The sequence below is a fragment of the Gordionus sp. m RMFG-2023 genome, chromosome 1 (genome assembly GCF_954871325.1).
Source record: "Gordionus sp. m RMFG-2023 chromosome 1, tfGorSpeb1-WG-v2, whole genome shotgun sequence".
Lineage (NCBI taxonomy): Eukaryota > Metazoa > Nematomorpha > Gordioida > Chordodea > Parachordodidae > Gordionus > Gordionus sp. m RMFG-2023.
Genome location: NC_088775.1, coordinates 66655231 through 66676439, shown reverse-complemented (window position 1 = coordinate 66676439; position 21209 = coordinate 66655231). Strand labels below are relative to the sequence as shown.

The 21209-nt window shown below is 25.9% G+C and overlaps 1 protein-coding gene across 2 annotated transcripts; it reads right to left on the bottom strand.

Moving 5' to 3' along the window:
• Nucleotides 1–8972: 8972 nt before the first annotated feature.
• Nucleotides 8973–10444, bottom strand: LOC135932013 (uncharacterized). 2 transcript variants are annotated; one of them, XM_065469349.1, is made up of 5 exons: nucleotides 10328–10444; nucleotides 10238–10288; nucleotides 10136–10201; nucleotides 9860–10090; nucleotides 8973–9507 (listed from the first exon to the last, which is right to left on the bottom strand). In XM_065469349.1, exons 1-5 carry the CDS (start codon nucleotides 10375–10377, stop codon nucleotides 9456–9458), a joined length of 450 nt encoding a protein of 149 aa, XP_065325421.1. In that variant the 5' UTR covers nucleotides 10378–10444; the 3' UTR covers nucleotides 8973–9455. The 2 variants fall into 2 exon arrangements, with proteins under 2 accessions (XP_065325421.1, XP_065325420.1); XM_065469348.1 differs by having other exon boundaries at nucleotides 9865–10090; nucleotides 10328–10433.
• Nucleotides 10445–21209: the final 10765 nt, after the last annotated feature.

Here is a 21209-nt window from a genome sequence, read left to right as displayed (position 1 = left end):
ACTGAAATTTTAATTTAAAATGTTTAAAATATCTATTTTTACCCATTTGCTTTAAAAAAATTCAAAAATAATTTTGACAATTGTCATTTTTATATGGTACACCTTCACTGAAATTTTAATTTATAATGTTTATGTAATAGAAACAATTAGCCTCAAAGGCAATTAAATATATGATGAATTTTAAATATATATATTATTAATTGTGTACGACGATTAATTGTTTGTTTTGTAAAATATATATATACTGCGGTACTAAAGGTAAAAAGTTGTTAAATTTATAATAAAAATTGATTTCATCACAATGGCGCAGTCGTTTCAAATGGAGAAATATAATATAAAGGAGTGCAATATGGAAGTTTATTTATCAAAAATGGAATTCATATTTAAAATCGCAAAAATAGAAGATAAAAAATCATTTTTATTAGCGAATATTAGAAGGTTTATTCTAAATTATTTAATTTGTGTTTTTTGCCAAAGACATTAGAGGAAATATCATATGATGACATAATTAAACTTTTAAAAAATTTTTATATGAAGAAGACAAACTTCCTATTAGAAAGATATTATTTTTTTAAAATGGAATAAGAAAAAGATGAAACCATCGTAGAGTATATTAATAAATTAAAGATAAAGGCAAAGACGTGTGAATTTAAAGATATGTATAATACAGTATTGCGGGACAAATTAGTGTCAGGAATTAATAATGGAAAAATATTAATGAAATTAATTAACACGCAGGACTTGACATGGGAAAGTGCAATACAAATCGCGACCACAATGGAGACTACAGAAATGATGTCGTATGAAAAATTATCTGCAGGGAAGGAGATAAATAATATCTCAAAAACAGTAACAAGGGAGCAGTATGACAAGTACAAACCAGTACCAAAAATTATGTGCTATTGTTGCGGATTAGGAGATCACATAAAACCTAAGTGCCCTAATTTGAATGCCATCTGCCATAATTGTGGGATAAAAGGACATTTATAATCGTGGAAAAAAGAATATATTCGAACGATAGATGTTCCAGAAAATGAGCGAGAAAGTTTTGAGGATTGGGAATTTCCAGAGGAGTCTCGAGAAAAATTTGAGGTGAAATTATTGATAGATAAAATTTATATTAAATTTTTAATTGACACAGGATCGGCAGTCTCCATTTTGAATATAGAAGACGTTTACCGTTTAAAAATACCAGTAACAAAAACGGATATTATTTTAAAATCTTATAATAATGTAATGATCAATATTAAAGGTAAGTGTATATTACCCGTTAATTATATGAATAAAGTTATATATCATGAATTTATTATTGTAAACAATGGGATTAACTTGATAGGTAGAAACCTAATAAACAAATTAAAATTAATAAAAATAAATCAATGTAATATAGTTAATGAGGTTTGGGAGGATAATATTGTACATAAATTTTCCTTATTATTCACTAAAAAATTAGGTTTACTAAGAGGGTTTAAGGATAGTTTAGCGGTAAAATCTAACCCACAGTTTCAATGTATGAAAAGTAGACCGATACCATTTGCGTGGAAGGCTAAACTCGAAACGGAATTACAACGACTGGAATCCATGGGAGTTTTAGAAAGACTAAAATACTCGAATATCGCTTCTCCGATTGTACCCGTATTGAAGAAAGATGGATCTTTACGAATTTGCGGTGATTTCAGACAAACGGTTAATGCAAATATTTTGATAGATAAATATCCTTTACCCAGAATTAATGAATTATTAGCCACACTAGGTAATGGGTGTAAATATACAGTATTAGATTTATCCGAAGCGTATTTTCAAATAGAGCTAGATGAGGAGGCAAAAAAGCTGTTAGTAATCAACACGCCTAGTGGATTGTATGGTTTCACACGACTTCCGTTTGGGGCCTCAGCGCCAGCGATTTTTCAACAAGCAATGGATTCATTATTAAAGGGATTACCTGGAGTAGCGGTATATTTGGACGATATAATAATTACGGGGGAATATATTGAGAGTCATAAGAAAAATTTGATAAATGTATTACAGACGTTAGAAATACCCGGTATGAAATTAAATCTAAAAAAATGTGATTTTTTTAAAGAAAATAGTGAATTCTTAGGTCATACCGTTAGCGAAGAGGGAATTACGACAACAAATAAGAATGTCAATGCAATTTTAGACGCACCATTACCAAAAAACGTCAAAGAATTACAAGCTTTTATCGGTATAATAAATTATTATCAAAAATTTATAAACAATTTATAAACAATTTTTCGACTATTGCCGCTCCATTATATAGGCTTTTAAGGAAAGATGTGCCATGGAAATGGACAAATAATGAAACAATTGTGATTAATAAATTTAAAAAATTAATATCAGAAGTACCAATTTTAACACATTATAATCCGGAAAAACCGATAATTCTATCTGCTGATGCGTCTCAACATGGAATAGGATCAGTTATATCTCATATCATTAATAACGAGGAAAAACCGATTGGATACGCGTCTCGAACATTAAATGCTGCCGAACGAAATTACAGTCAGATAGAGCGTGAGGCTTTAGCAATTATATTTGGATTAATTAAATTTAAACAATATTTAATTGGCAGACATTTCATTATCATTACTGACCATAAACCCCTAATATCGTTACTTAATCCACATAAAAGAATAACAGATATGTCATCAAGATTAGTAAGATGGTCATTACTACTAGCAAATTATGATTATGAATTGCAACTTCGAGGGACGAAAAAAAATAGTAATGCGGATATGCTTTCCCGGTTCCAATTGACGGTAAACCATCTGCTTGGGAAGAGTTAAATATTAATTTAATAGTATCGGATGCTCCACAATTTATTTCAGCGTTAGATATAAAAGCACACACAAGAAATGACCCGGTATTATCAAAGGTTTCACGTTACCTTACAACTGGATGACCAAAGATGATAGAGGAAAATCTTAAACCGTTTTTCCAGCGCCGAAATGAACTCACGATGGAGGCAGGGTGTATATTATGGGGCTTAAGAACCATAATTCCAAAAAAATTACAAGTAAATATTTTGTCTTTTTTACATATGGTGCATCAGGGTTATACTAAAACAAAATTATTGGCACAAGAGAACGTTTGGTGGCCGAATATTAACGAAGATATCGAATTACACGGTAAGAATTGTGAATTATGTCAACAAAATAATCCTGGCAATAAAACGATAATAGGGAAATGGCCCTCCGCAAATAAACCATGGGGAAGAATTCATTTAGATTTTGCCGGACCAATTAACGGAGATATATACCTAGTAATAATAGATAGTTTTAGTAAATGGCCTGAAATACAAAAAATGACGACGAATAATTTTACTGAAATAAGAAAATTGTTGTTAAGACTTTTTGCTATTTTCGGTTACCCCAATACGATTGTTACGGATAATGGCCCCCCATTTCAAAGTAGAGAATTTAGTTTATTTTGCAAACAATTATCAATTAAAAATGTATATAGTGCCCCATACCACCCTAGAACCAACGGAGAAGCGGAGCGATTAGTACAAACTTTTAAAATTTTTTTAAAAAAACATAATGATTATAATAAAATACAAGATTTTTTGTTTAATTATCGAAATACGCCACAAATAACCACAAAACAATCACCAAGTTCAATTATGCTTAAATTTCAACCCATAGGACCTTTACAATTAATAAAACCAGTTTATCCTCATCCATATATACCTCAGTTACCAGGTTTTTTTTAATATAAATGAAAAAATATATGCAAAGGATTTTAAAAAAGATAATTGGATACCAGGTATCATCGTTAAAAGAACAGGACCAATGACGTTTTTAGTTGAAACTAAATTAGGGGTATGGAGAAGACATATTAATCAGTTAAAACATAGGTTCGACAACTCAGAATTAAAAAATAGAGAGGAGGGAAGAGAAGAAGAAACGATGCAAACTACACCACAAATGAATGAAAATGAGCCCATACAAAACTCAATGACTAAAGACATTGATCCTATACACGAATTGGTGACCAAAGACATTGACCCAATAAAAGACTCAATAAACAAAGAGACCATCATAAATGATAAGATGAAATTCGACAGTAATGAGCAAACGGTGGTAGAGAACGAAAGTACAAGCAGCCGTTATCCAAAACGGATAAGAAAACAATTTATACCGTTTCAAATCGAGAGCCCAAAAAAGGAGAGAATAGATGTAATAGAAACAATTAGCCTCAAAGGCAATTAAATATATGATGAATTTTAAATATATATATTATTAATTGTGTACGACGATTAATTGTTTGTTTTGTAAAATATATATATACTGCGGTACAAAAGGTAAAAAGTTGTTAAATTTATAATAAAAATTGATTTCATCACAGTTTAATATGTATATTTTTGCCCATTTGCCTTAAAAATTCAAAAATAACGATTATGACAATTGCCACTTTTTTATGGTACATAATCATTGTTTTAAAAAATAACTATGACAAATGCCAGTGCATTATAATTAAAAAAAGCTATAAATAACTTACCTTCCCATAATTTTATAATCTACTTAATGTTATTATTATATTTATTGGAGTCAACCCTATAAGTCTTGGTCGAAAAAAATGATCTGGATAATGGGTCAGGTGAAAAAAAAGCAACCCAAACCATAAATCGTCCTTTAAAAAACGACCTATATTTTGGATCGGATCGAATAAAACGACCACAACTTTGGGTTAAAGTCGTAAAAAACGACCCGTTTGAGTCTGAGTCGAAAAAACGACACAACTATTTGTCTTCTAGTCGACTTAAGTATATAACTCGTATAACGACTCAAGTTGGAAGTAAGTTAAAAATAGAAAAAACAGAAAAATGTTCAAGTCGACTCAAGTTCATAGAACTATTCGTCCTCTAGTCGACACAAGTATATTATATTCCGTATTCACGACTCAAGTTGGAAGTATAAAGTTTAAAATAAAAAAAACAGAACAAATGTTTTATTAATTAATAATAACTAATCAAGTTCATAGAACTATTTGTCCTTTAGTCGACGACTCAAGTTCATAAAACTATTCGTCCTCTAATCGACTCAAGTTTATAAACTTGAGTTCACGACTTGAGTTGGTCAATTTATTCGACTAATGACTAGAGACTCTGAGTCGTAGTGAACTCGACTTTTTAACACTAACTAACAATTCAGTTTTTAGAAGTTTACAAACATTGAAGTTGCTGCAATCGATGACATTGGCTGTAGTTTTGTTAATTTGCTTGGTCGTAAAATTTACGACCAAATTTTGTGCTCAGGCCGACCCGGGGTTCAGACCAGGGGTCCAGACTTACACCTTGGGGTTGGGCTAGGATAAATGAAAAGTAAAAAAAAAATATTTCATTTTCTAATCTTAAATTAAATCTTATTCTTCTTATCTTATTCATTCTAAATTAATAAAGCTTTTTTTATTATTATTTTCTTACCATTTTCTTTCTTTTGATAAAAAATTTATATGGTAAAATAAAAATATATGTAATAAATATTCAAAAAGAGTAGCCCATGCATGACGGAATAAAAATAAAAAAGTAAAATTTTATTTTAACACATATTGATATTGTAATTTAATGTGGAGGACCAATATAAAAATTCAACGTCATTCATGCATGTATAAATAATAAAAAGAAATGTAAATTTATAATTTGTGATAAAATAATGGCCAATAAAAAGTTTTTCTTTATTATATTAAAGTTATATTCCCAATAATATATATGTCATAATTTTTAAAGGGATGTCAACTATCCAGGATCACCACGGGTTTTAAAGGTATAACTAATAAATTTGGGTTTTAAGTAGGTGTATACCGATATCACTTTTTGGAGGCCTATCCGATCCGATATTAAATTGATATCGACCGATTACCGATCCGATATCATATCTAATTTTATGTCATTTATTTAAATATATTATAATGATCAGTTATAGTTTTTAGTCAATTCTATTGCAATTCTAAAAGTATATAAAATATTTTTATTGTTAAATAACTTTTATATAAATAAGTAACATTAATCTATATATAATAAATAATAAACATATATAATATGAAATTTGAATAAAATTTTAAACAATATTTAACAGTTTTGTAAAAAACGATTAAAGCTTGAAAAATTTTAGAAGAAAACTTTAATATTTAAAATAAATTATTTTTTTAATTCTACTATTTTTATTCTTCTATATATAGTTTTTAAAAATAAAACTTCCGTTTGTTTTTTTGAAGTTAAAATTAATTATTTAAATAGAAAAATAATTTTATTATTCAATTTCAAATTTTTTTAATATTTTTGAAGTGGGGGTTATTAAGTTATGAATATGATGTTTAATGAAATATGTTGACGATTTTATCAAAAATAAAACCCCTTATATAAAAATTTTTATTGCAAAAATAAAATAAAATTTACTATTAAAAACTTGAAAGAAATTGTTGAGAAAATTTTTGTTATTTTTTAAAAACTTCCTGTAATTTAACTTAAATATTTATTTTTCAAATGGTTCTTCAAACCAAATAACAAAACTAGATCCATATAATTGAGGTAATTAATTACTACTTTTTTGATTTAATATATTCCACAGCCTCTTTAACTCACATACGGATACGATATGATATATATATCGAAAAGGAAATTCGATCTATATATAATACATATCTTTGAAGTTTGAAAATAGTGATTACTAATTATGTGATTTTATTTTTATATTTTATTTTCTGTTTCAGTTTTAATATGCTTATTATAATTATATTATACATAATAAGAAAAGCTATGACGATGATGATGATATTTACGAATACGAATAAAATTATAATTGAAAACAAATGTGTTTTAGAAATTTTTTTGAAAAACTTCCTTTTCTTCCGAAATCTAAAAAAATGGAAATTAATTTTCATTAAATTTATAATTATAACTGTTTCCATCGTGGATGTTGACGGAAATATTCTTAAAAATATCTAAATTAATCATATTTATGTTGAATTTTTTATGTAAAATAAAATTTTTTATTATATTTATAGAAGAGACGCAGCCACTCGTTAATATCAATCACATCTTTATTTTAGATTTTAAAATCATATAGAAATATATAATTTACTTTTTTTTATCACATAAGAAAATAGGGGATTTTATTAAAAAAATTAGCTACAGATACTTAATTTTATTATCTAGTTGATGAAATTAAATAAATCCGGTCAGAAAGTTCGTATCTAATTCTGAACTAAGATCAGGATGGTATAGAAATAATCTATAAGCAAACCTACATAATAATTCATTTTTATTATTTCCAAGCCCTAAGAGTCCCCGATTAAAAATTTTTTAGTCATAAGCTGAGTTGCTTGCAGGATTTTCCTATTTAAGTTCGATATTATTGATAAATAATTTTAATTAAAATATTTGAAACAACATTATTTATGAGGTTCGACTCGAGTTAATGCTGGCTTATTTCTTATATAAATATTGCTAATTTAGATCGCAGTAATTTTATTAGACCCACCTCGGGTTTGGGATTTACACAACCAAGACCAACCAATTAAACAACACCCATATCGATATTTTGTGTTAATAAAAATATACCTGACCCCCCCCCCCCCCCCAGGACCTATACCCGCCCTGTATGAGTGATCATTATCATTACAAAAAAATATTTTTATTTCCATATAAAAAATATTAATTTTCACCCCCCCCCCCTACCCCATCCACCTCCAAAACCAAGTCATTCATACCCATCAAGATAAAAAATGAATACTTTCAATCTAAAGATATTTAGTTTAGAAGATTATATTTTACCCATATATCGATATTTTGTTTTGATAAATTATTCCTGACCCCCCAAGACCTAGTAGACCCGCCCTGCCCTCTTTCAGTCATTATTATTATTGCAATAAAAAATATTTAATTATTAACTTGTTTATTAAATCGTTACACGACACGACCCCGGGTCTGTGCTCAGAGCTGGTTTGGTCGATTTTTTAGACCCAAACCCCGGGTCTGGTTTTATACAACCAACCAATTAACAACACTAATTGGCTGTAACATTATTGAAAGATATTTTTCTAAATGTCTTTCAATGGCGGACTTAAATGCATGTATAATAGAGATCTGCAAATCCCAACCTGGCTTCGAGCCTATTTAAAAAAAAATATTTCGGTTCTGACTGGGTTTGGCCTAATATTTTATTTTAAAATATCGACAGTTCGGCTTAAATTTTAATATGATATCATTCAATTTTGTAAAATAAATTGATATATTTTAACTTGCAATAAGCAAGGCGCCAAGATTTTTATTTGAAGAATATTTTTTTTATATTTAAAAAAATACTAAATTTTTTGTATTTAAATAAATTTGGACCAGGCCAATTGGTAATTTTTACTTTAGAACAAATAAAAAGATTTCATTTGGGATTGGGCCAAGCAAAAATTTCAGGCCTGACTATAAAATTAGGCTTGATGCAGATCACTAATGTATAATACTTTTTAATACATTTTAATGAATGAATTTTCAGTCTAGGTTAAGTATTGATATCATTAGGCTACACACATGTATAATTTTATACGTTACAGGGACATTAAAGAACTTTGATGGACTAAAGTAAAAATAAATTTGGCTGCCTCATACCCTTAATTTATCTAAGGCCTAGACAAAGGAAGTTCAAAATAAAATTAGCAAGAAAATAAAATTTAAATAGCAAAAATAAAGCAAAAGTGGAAATTAAAATCAATGAACAAAAAATGGTAACCCTTATGATGGTCTAACTTTGGCACCCCAATCCTGCTGCCCACACAGTCCTTATGCATGTGACTACATGATAGATCAGAATCCAGCTGAAATGTCAGAATATTGTTTATTATTTTTTTCATGTTTTAAAAATGTTTTTTTTTATATCCAAATAATTCAATTTTTTGTGTAGAATATATTGAAATTATCCATATTTTCAAAAATAATATTTATGCAATTAGCCCATTTATTAATTAATAAGCCTCATTAAATGGTATGAATATTTATATATTACATTTATTTTTCTATTAAGGTAACTAATAAAAATTAGGTAATGTAACATCTTTTTTCATTTTTTTATTTGTCTTTCGAGGTAGTATTTGTGAATTGGGCTTCATATTGGTAACATGTTTTTCACGATAAATTTTATGCAAGGATGATTTGTATTTGAATATTTGGTGTAAATGGAAATTATCATTAAAGTTGAGTTTGATGCTGGAAGGAGGTTGCAAACCTAAAAAAATTTGACAATTAATATCATTAAAGCTCTCTTGGTTATTGTCTTTAAAGAGAGTATGATTTAAAATATTAATAAAAGGTGCCAACAATTTATTCTCATTTTGAGGATTATTTGGTGTGGGCAATTTTGAGGTTGCATTATTAGAAATTTTTTCATCCACTTTTTGATTTATTTTGACTCTTTTAAATTTTGATTCAATTTTGGGTAAGGGTGTTAATGGCAGGATATATTCCATAAAATCTTGAATATTTGGTTTGGTAGAATGCTATATTATTATTATGATGGCCAAAATATTATAAAAATTTATATTGAATTAAAATAATTTTTCATGCTTAATTTCTAAAACAGATAAATATATTCTCAAATAAAAATTTTATTTTGTATGAACAGTTATAATACCCTTTATCAAAAAGTAATAAAATCATTAATTCGGGTCAACTTAGCTTAGTATGATAAAAACAATTCTAAATAGATGAAATATTTATTAGATTTAATTGTTCTAAGCTTATATAAGCAAATAGAACAATTTTTTTCAACTAAAAGCAAGATTATTGGAAGAAATTTTAAATATGTTGTATAAATGAAGTTATATATGAGAATTAAGGAAGAAAAAATACCATGCCTTTATCCCTATAGATAAGCAAGATCTGATGTTAATTAACTTCCCAATATTATCTTTCAAATTAGGTAATAACAATGCTTTGACATTTCTTATATTACACATATCCCCAATATGATTATACATATAAAAGGAATTCATTGAATGTTCATCACTTAAAAGCACAAATTGAAGCATATTTTTTTCCAAGCATTTGGTGACTTCATTCACTCCAAATATAATGTCTTTGCTATAATATATATTAAAATTTTTATTTAAAAACTAAAAAAAAAACCCTTTACTCTTATCATCAATGTGCTTTTTATTCTTTGTTTTTTTGCAATTCAATTTATTCAACAAACTATTTATAAAAAAAATATTAAAATATAGAATTTACTTGTTGAAATTATTTATAATGTCTATAGCTAGATTGGGGTTAATTTCTGGCCTAAATAATTTTTATTATTAATATTTTATTATAAAATACCATGCAATTGCAAGAGGATTTTGAATAACAAGTTTGCCGGAGTTTTGCATAATAATCAGCTTTTCAAACGAGGAATGAAGGATAAGTAAATTTGTTTTGATAAAATAATATATAAATTGATATACTCAGAGTTAGGCAGTACCGCGAATACTTGTATCTAAGATACAAGATCCTTTTGTATCTTGTACTCAGTATCTTATTGACATTTTTAATAAGATACTAGTATCTGTATCTAAGATCCTTTATTTTGAAAAGAATCTTGTATCTTTTTCATTTTCTTTAAAAAGATACAGATACAGATTCTTTTTAATATTCATGTTTAAAACATTTACATATCACACAATCTAACTTTATTTTCTTCGTGAAATCTTGTATTATTTTCTTTATTTTTTCCTGCTATATTTTAAATATATGGATAACCAAGATTAGTTGGAAATTTTACAGATCGATAGATAGATTAAAAATAACAGCACCAAAACTAAATAAGTAAAGGTTATATTTTATATGTAATATTTTTTAATTTGTAGAATGTATAACATTTATAGTGGTGAAGATGAAATTATGGAGATAGGTTCTCCTGAATCAAATCATCTTAAAATTCTAGATAGAAAATTTTATAAAGTAATTCATGTGAAAAAGGACAAGGTACAAGCTGAATGTCAAAATTGCACAAGTAAAAAAGTTATTAAAGGTTGAACAAACTCCTCTACAAACTTTGTTAAACATATTAAAGTATATTATACATTTGTATTTTATAATTATTAACATAATAATACCTATACTTAAGTCCCTCTTAGATAATTGTTATTAAAAATTTTTTAGAAGATGGTTGATTATCAAATTAAAATTAATTTGGATATATAATTTTTAGAGGTGTACCGATACCACTTTTTGGAGGTCGATCCGATCCGATATCATATATAGTTTTGTATTCTGTAAAAATACCAATGGTTTTAATTTTTAATATACTTTTTATTAGTATAACATCTATAATTTAACTATTCCATAACTTATGTCATTTAAATATATTATAATGATCAGTTATAGTTTATATTCAATTCAATTGCAATTCTAAAAGTATATAAAATATTTTTATTGTTAAATCACTTTTATATAACAAGTAATAACAATAATCTATATACATATTAATTAATAAACAATTATATTATGAAATTTGAAATAAATATTTAAAATAATATTTAACATTAATATAGCGAAGACTTCTTTTTAGTAATACCAATATTTCCAATTTATCAGAGGTCAGCTTGCGGCGATAGTAACTGTCAATATCACCAGCTTCACTCAGATTCTGAAGAGATTATTGCACACTTTTATAAACAGAATGCGCAAAAAAATAACAATATGGTAGAATGTTTATTAATTAAATATTATTATTAAAAAATATACATAAAAATGGATTTCGATTTTATTTATAAAAATAAATGATTTTAGATATAACTATTTTTTTAAATTTTATAACATTTTATTTTTGTTAATGAAGCCATTTTTATATCGGATCAAATTTTATAATATTGACCGATAATTGATATTTTAAAATGGGTGAAATATCGGTTCGATAAAAAATATCGGCACATCCCTAATATATTTTATATTTAATTATTTTAGCAAGTTCTTATTAGAGGAAATATTTAAGCTACAATTGATATATAATATTAGATAATTTTAAAAGGTTCTTAAAAAATAATTATAATAAGGTAGAATTTAACTTTATTAGTTACTTTTATTTATTTATGATATAAGTAAAATTATATTACAGTATTTATCTACAAAATTTAATCTATTTAAAATGCATTAAAGAAAATTGTTATATATTTAATAATTAAATAATATAATGTTGTACATTATTTTCATATTTTTTATATATAATTAATGATTTTGCAAGAAATATATTAAAAAAATTTAAAAAGAGATTTAAATGTATATATATATGATATTACAAATGCAAGATTTAATAAGTCATACTAGAAAATAAAACTAATTTAAAAAATACATAAATATCACAAACAAGTAATGAAAAATACTTATTAAAGATAATGAATAAAATAAAACTAGTATTATTTTTTTTTAGAGATTCCATTTAGCCATATACTCCGAATATAAGCTATAACAACACAAAAAATAACCTGCAAATTCTAATAAATCATTTGATTTAATTTTTTTTCTTATTTGCACATTTTCAACTCCCATTAAATATACTACTCTCCCTTCCCTGTTTAAGCTATTAATGGACAAAAATTAATATTAAAATCCCTGGTTATTATAATTAATTCATCAATAAATATTTTATTAATTATTGAACAATTATTATATGTGTAATACTATGTTCTTCACATAAAAATAATAAAAATTGTATTTTATAAACTATTCTAATTTAATTGGTAATGATAATTTAAAAGTATCTAGTATTTAAGATACTCTAATTTAGTAAAAGATACAAGTATATTTTATCTTGTATCTTTTTGATATTTTGAACAAGATACTAGTATCTGTATCTAAGATACATTTTTTTATAAAGAAGCTGTATCTGTATCTAGATTCTTTTTCCGGATGACCTGCCCAACTCTGGATATACTCTACCATGTCCGATCTCCTCACTTACTTGATATCTCTCAAAGAGGCTATGGTTACTGGTATAAATTAATTAATTATAAGAAGAGGTGGGGTATTATGTTGTTAATATGTTAAATGAGGGGACTAGAGGGGGACGCGGGCCTAATTTTTTATTCACGACCCGCACACTCACGGTGGCAATAAAAAAAATTCACGCCCATTCACGCTTACCACTAAAAAATTGTCGACCCGACACGCCCCCTCACGAAAAGCAATATTTTGATTCAAACCCGTCACGCCCGAAAATTCACGGTGTTTTTAAAATTTTCAGAAATATTGCTATAATTTTACACATTTTTGAATTTATTCTATTTATTTCTCCAATTCATAATCCATAAAAAAAAATACAATTTATAAACGAAATTTATTTAGAAAAAGAAGAATGTTCATCTTTTTTTATTTCAATTGTGTACGACGCTCTAATAAGAGATTTGATACGTGATATACAGCGCATATGCCCTCTAACGTTGAGTATCAACAGAGCTACGCTAGGTTTTCCTCATTCCATCTAATTGGAAACAAAGTTAATTTGGGTAATTAAAAATAAAATATGAGGAGCCCTCCACACGTTTGTGGGCAAGCCGCACGTACTTGTACGCTCAACATTCGAAGTTGTAGACGTCCATAGGCTTAGAAACAAAAGACGCGGGACAAAAAAAGAGCCTATGCCCAAGAACTACAGTTTAAGTTAATTACTTTAAGGGTGGGTTATAGCTTATTTTTAGTTTAAGATTTTTATAGAAATTAAGATGAAATAAAGTACATACCAATCCAGCTTGCTGTCCTAATTTGGAAAAACGTCCCTTAGTTGATTTTGGTCATTAAATATTATTTCATATGAAATATCTTTCCTTCATCCTAAAGAGTTTTTTAATGGACTTTTTGCAGTTATTTAATTTAATAAATTGTTTCATATTTAAATTTAACTCCATTATATTTTTTATGGTATTATAGTACCAGAGGGATTTGTATTTTGTATATTCTTTTTTATTATAAGTGTAAAGCCAAGTAATAGCATCATGAACAAGATTTTGATCAGAGTTTCTTATGATATGGGCCAGGAATTGAATACGGCGTTTCCTCAGGGTGATGTGTATCGGAGTATGCTTAGATGCTCTCCATAAATTATTGTTTGATATAACCTTCGGATAAAAAATACCATTTATGATTCTAAGGCAGTTATTTATAAAGGATTGGAGTCTCCTATTTTCTGTTTTATTAAATTCCCATAAGTCCCCTCCAAAAAGTAATATGGGGATGATTGTAGAATTGAAGATTCTAAGTCTGGTATGAATAGAGATCTCCTTCGTCTTCCATAACTTCATATACTTGTGAAAAGCCCCTTTTGCCTTTTATATTCTGGTTTTCATCTCTTCTTTACAACAGCCCTTGTTATCCAAAAGTACGCCTAGGTATTTTATTTTTCCTACTACCTTAATGATATTGCCATCAATTATAATATTTGGATTCTGGGCAGCACTCGGAGAAGGAAGAATAACTGTTTTATTAAAATTGATTTTTAAACCCATCTTTAGACTTAAGTTTACTAATAGATGTAATATATTTTCCGTTTCTTTAATACTTAAGGACACTACAGCGATGTCATCTGCGTAAGATATTATTCTGTTCTCTAGATGTAACTTTGAGTTGGAGCTTAGATCCATTAAACTTGCAGCTCCTGAAACTTCTTTAATAATTTATGCATTATAATATTGAACAGTAAAGGTGAAAGTACGCATCCTTGTTTTACGCCTTTCTTTATCTTAAAAGGTGGGGGGGGGGGATATTTTATTGTTAATTTTTATACAGCCGGTGAGATTCGTATAATGATTTTTTATTATGTGGATTATGTTTGATTCAATCTCGCATTCCGACAATGTCTTCCAAAGAGCATAAAAATAACCTTTCACTAGAAGCCGAACTTGCAGGAGCTGACAAAATTTTACTCGCTTATTTTCTCAAAAAAGGAAATGAATATTCCTGCTACCAAAACTTCAAATATTTTATTTGAATATTGGAATAGGATTTTATTTGTTTTGTATAGTTAAATAATTTGAATAGTTATATTATTGAAATTTTTGATTATCATTGTATAGTAATTTAATATTAGTTTTATATTTTATTATATGTATATGTATGTGTATGATTATATTTGAATATTTAATTTTTGTTAGATTAAATTATTATATTTCGAACTTCGAATTTAATTTTTGAATATTAGAAAATATATATAAAAAAGCAAATTATTATAAAGTTCATGATTGTGTTTTTTTTGTTTAGATATTGATTTTTAATAATGAATTGAATTAATTAATGGTAATTGAAGTATTAGTAAGTGGACAAATTTGACAATTTGTACAAAATTATTAAAATTTTTATTTTTAGATTTAAATTCTTCAAAATATTACTCTGCTAATAATCTTTGCAATTTCTCTTGGAATATCTAGCAATTTTCTCTTAAGGCATACAATAAATATATTACGATAACTAATCGCATATTTCAATGAATTATGGCGGCGTTATTTCAGGGATTGAAAGAAATAATGTATTATTTAGATGATGTTTTAATATCAGGTAGAGTAGAAAGTTGAACATTTGCTCAAAATAAAAAGATCGAAAAATTTGAAGATCTTTTATTTTAAAAAAATTTTCTAGATCTTTGAAGATCTTTTATTTAAAAATATTTCATATCAACGATCTTCAAAGATCTTCACATTTTATAATGTTATAGTAAATTATTATTTTTTAATATCATTTTTTGAAGTAATTGGAGTAAGTATTTTTAATTAAAATAAAAATTCAATAAAGATGTATCGACAATTTTCATAATCGTTATTTATTTTTTTAAACTTTTTATGACATATATGGGTAAAAAAACAATTTATATTAAAAAAAAATTAATATTATAATATCAATGAAGATGTAATGTAAGTAACACAAAAAAGTGACAATTGTAATAATCGTTATTTTTAACTTATTTGATTTATTGTGTCGTAAATAGATTATAATTTTTATTATTAAGATGTAAAAATAAAATTTCAATGAAGATATATTTCAGGAAAGTGACAATTGTCATAATCGTTATTTTTGAACTTTTTTAAATTTTTTTAAGGCAAATGGGTAAAAATATATATTGTTAACCTGTTAGATTAAAATTTCAGTGAAGATATACCACAGGAAAGTGACAATGGTCATAATGATTATTTTTGAACTTTTTTGAATTTTTTTAAGGCAAATGGGTAAAAATAATATTGTTAACATGTTAAATTAAAATTTCAGTGAAGATGTACTACAGGAAGTGACAATTGTCATAATCGTTATTATTGAACTTTTTTGAATTTTTTTAAAGCAAATGGGTAAAAATAGATATTGTTAACATGTTAAATTAAAATTTCAGGGAAGATGTACCACAGGAAAGTGACAATTGTCATAATCGTTATTTTTGTACTTTTTGAATTTTTTTAAAGCAAATGGGTAAATTAGATATTGTTAATATGTTAAATTAAAATTTCAGTGAAGATGTACTACAGGAAAGTGACAATTGTCATTTTTTTGAATTTTTAAAGCAAATGGGTAAAAATAGATATTGTTAATATGTTAAATTAAAATTTCAGTGAAGATGTACCACAGGAAAGTGACAATTGCCATAATCGTTATTATTGAACTTTTTTAATTTTTTTTAAAGCAAATGGGTAAAAATAGATATTGTTAATATGTTAAATTAAAATTTCAGTGGAAGTACCAAAGGAAAGTGACAATTGTCATAATCGTTATTTTTGAACTTTTTTGATTTTTTTTATATATAACATAGAAAACTAACAATTGTCATATGTAATATTTTTAAACTTTTTTATTTAACAAGGATAAAATAAAGATATTTTGAAAATTATTTATTATTTCAAAATTATTGAAAAAATATATTGTTAACCAGGTTTGTTGTTAGAAAGGTCTTACCCCAACTAATTTTAAAAAATAACCGTTCCCAATCTAATTTTCTTTAATAAAAATATTGGTTCACATTCTTAAATCTTTGATGGCTTTAGATTTAAAAGTATTAAAAAGTGGTGCCTTATAACTTCTATAATTTGAGCGTTATTTAAGTAAAGTCATGCTTTTACAATTTACAACGACATTAAACAGCAAGATTTTGCGAGCTATAAGGCATAGCTCAAATTTATATTACGAGTCTAGATATTTTAAATATATTTATGGATTATCAAATTCTTGGTTTTGACGAAATAATAAACCTGACCTAACTTATTCAATTGGGTAGATCTAGTTTTTTTTTTTATTCTGAAAATATTTTGTATTTTTTTCAATCAATTCGAGTCGCGAAAGGCAGTTTTAATTATGAATATTTATTGTAAACCTAGCAAATAGTTCAAGATTAACATCGAAATATTTCTCCTTTTAAAATTCAACCCATACTTTTTGATCCTTCACTACAAAGGTGGCAAAAAATTGAATGGGATCTATCCATCCGAAAGTGATAAATTGCTGGCCAGAGTAAATATAAAATATTTAACTTTAACTTTAAATTAAATAAATCTATTTTATTTTAGGACCATCTGATGTCTACGTGGAGACAAATACAAATTTTTAATAAGCCAAAAGATAATCCAGCTCTGAGTGACTCTCCTATAATCCCTGTAAGTTGAAAAAACCAGATTAGATATATATTTGGAGCGAGAAAGCGCTAATGCTCCAATATACCAAAATATTGAAAGCATTGATATCAACACCAAAATTAATGGTTTAATATATGGTCAAAAATTGCCATCTGATCAAAATATTGCAATATTGGCAATCAAAAAAATTTCAGGATCCGGAATTATATGCCCTCTCGCGAGTAGTTCTAGCTTCTCCTTGCTCTCAAGTATCTGTTGAGAGATCATTCAGTGCTCTGGGATTGATCCTTACACTGTTTACGAACAAGATTAGAGAAATCTATATTAAATGATATTTTATTAATTAAACTTAATAAAAGTTTATTAAATAACGTTTAATTTTGATTTTTATTATATATATATAAAATTTTTATTTGTATATATTATATCATGTATTATTTAAATAAATAAAATCATTTTACTAATTAAAAAATGACGAATAATTGAAGCACAAAATAAAATTGTTACCCAAACTCTTAAAGTACTGAAAAACAAAATTAGTTTTATATTACACACAAATACTTGTTTTAAGTACTGAAATTTTTAAAATGATTGAGGTCTTTATAGTCCCAGTTTTCCTTTGATGAAATATAAATTTGTTTTTTAAATCATGTTTTTGAGAATTTTATATAAATATAAGTGCCAAACTGTTAGATTTTCAAAAAGGGCTAAATTTAATAAAGATACTAAATATATTTGAAAGAAAAAAATTTAACTTTGGTTCGGAGAATTATTTTAACTATAATTATTACCTAAACCTCGACATTTTTCTGAAAAATTTCCAAACTTTTGTGCCATCTATGACCAAAATCTTAAGGCTTACATAAAAATTAAGGTTTAACATGCCCAAATAATCTATTTGATAAGAGTGGTTTTATTTGTAGAATAAACTTTTAAAAGAAAATGAGTACTATTTTTAAAAATAATAAAATAAATACCAAAAATTAAGTATTTTGTTTTGTGCAATTTTTATGTATGATGTAATGCCTATATAAATAAGTACTTTAAATTTATAATGTGTTTATTTTTTTGAAAGAAAAAAAAAGTTAAATAAAACGAAAAGTAAATAATATTTTTTTGTTTTTTTCTTTCAACAAGGCAGGGAGGGGAAAGGGATAGAAAAGAAATAATATATAAATAAAATAAATTTCAAAATCGTCTGTGCATTTCAAATAAAATAGAAGGCGAAGGGTCAAGTTTTTATTTTTATTATAAAAAGAATTATATTTTTTTTATATAATTAATAGGGTTCCACGTCTTTATAGAGAAACCATTATAGAGAATATATTTTATAGAGAAACATTTATAGAGAAAACAATTATAGAGAATTATAGAGAATTGTTTTATAGAGAATGTAGTTTATACAGAATGTTTTATATAGAGAATAATTTTTATAGAGAATTAATTTATAGAGAATGATTTTATAGAAACTGAACCAACCATTTTTAAATTTTTATATATTGCATATATATGTCAGCTACCTAAATTTAAAGAAGGGTTCGTAACTTTACCCTTATGGATATATTATGACGGACGAAAATCTTTATTCTAATTTTTATTAAGAAAAGGTTTTAACCAGTTGTTTGGGTAAAAAATATGCTACATTCCCGTTCGTTCTACGTTTCGGAACACGTTTCTAAAAATTATATAATTTTCTATTTTATTATACAAATTTTATTCATAAATCTTTTTAATATAGATAACTAAGAATTCATTAATCTCTTATGATACACATTTAGATGTATGTGATGGCTTTAATATAAATTTTAGAGTCGAAAAGCGCTGACCTCTATTTGGGGTTCCAAGTCTTTTTATAGAGAAACCAATATTTTTGATTTAATAGAAGCACCATAATTTTGTCCCACCTAAAAAACCAAAACCGTCAATTGAAGGTTTCTATATAAGATATTATAGCGAAGGGATGGGAAATTCCCCCTATATTTTCCCCAATTTTTATAATACTTTTTTTTTGCTTAAATCAATATGATTTTTATAATATTAACGTTTTCCCAATTTTAAAAATGGTCTTATGATAAAATAAATACGATTTTTATTATATTTTATATAAACATTTTTTCTTCACGGTTCATATCATAAGTTATAATTGTGTTTTGTTTTGGAATATATATTAATTTCCTTATCCCCAAAGATGAGAATTTCAAAAATCAACACCATAATAACTGACAATGCAAGCAATATTAAAAAAGCATGGACCCTTGTAAAAATGAAACATCCAACTATTGAATACAATGGATGTACCGTTCATGGATTAAATTTACTTCTAAAGGACATAGCAAATAAGATATTATCGATTCAAATTTTAGTCACAAAAGCTAAAAAATCATCATATATGTAAAATCTTACAAAATTCTTTTATCAACCTTAAAAGAAAACAAGAAATAATAAAAATTGTTTTCCTAAAGTTGTCTAGCCTAACTCGTTGAGCAGGTATATTTTTGATGAACAATAGCTTGTTAAAAAATAAAGGTATTCTACAGGAAATTTCTTGATATATTTATTGATCGAGGTAAGATACTTACTCTTCTCGATCGATGGGGGTTTAAATGATCTAAGCCAGTATACAATTTTATTAAAAAATCGGGGCCGGGCCATGCAGATTAAAATAATGCACAAATCACTAAATATTGACATTCTTTATGAAAATACAAATAAATAATCTTTTATAATATTTGCCCTTAATTTATTTCATTTAAAATTTTACGAGTTTCAATATAAGATTTATAAAATCCATAAAAGAAATGTATAGTTATTTTAATTATACTTGATAAACTTTCTAAAAATTGAATTTCTGTTGTGGGTAATTGATCAATGAATATGATTGGTTAGTTGGACTATTAACAAATATTACAATTTTTTTAAATATTTTAAAATAAAATTAATTAAAAATTTTATATTTGTTTTTAAAAATATTTTAAAATAAAATTAATTAAAAATTTTATATTTGTTAAATATTTTATAAATATATTGAAAAAATTTAAAAACGTGAGAAAAGTGTGAGACTAAGTGGGATTATTTTAATTTACTTAAAAACGTGAGAAAAGCGTGAAGTGTGAGAAAACGTGGGTAAGTAAAAAATTAGGTATGAAATTGTGAGATTATGGCTAAATCATACTAATATATAAAATAGAAAAAAAAAATTTATTTTAAAATTTTTCAATGTTGTGTTGTAACCCAAAATTTTAAAATTAAAACTAATTTTTTTTCTTATGGAGCTAAATACTATAAAAGATGCACATGGGAAATTTAATATCATCAAATTCTGAAAGAATTATCTATTTAATATTTATAACATTTTATGTAGATAGTGAGTCAGATGATTATTAGAGATAAAAATTTAGTTTATTTGCATTTAGAGAAAATAGAACTGTTAGTTTCACACATACCAAAAAAGTATATGAATATAGTGTTGCTTTCTACTGAGATATAGCTAAATAAAATTTGGGATAAAATAGACCCCACCTTTGTAGTTAAGGGATTTTTTTCCACCTTTGTAGTTAAGGATCAAAAAGTATGGGTTGAATTTTAAAAGGAGAAATATTTCGATGTTAATATTGAACTATTTG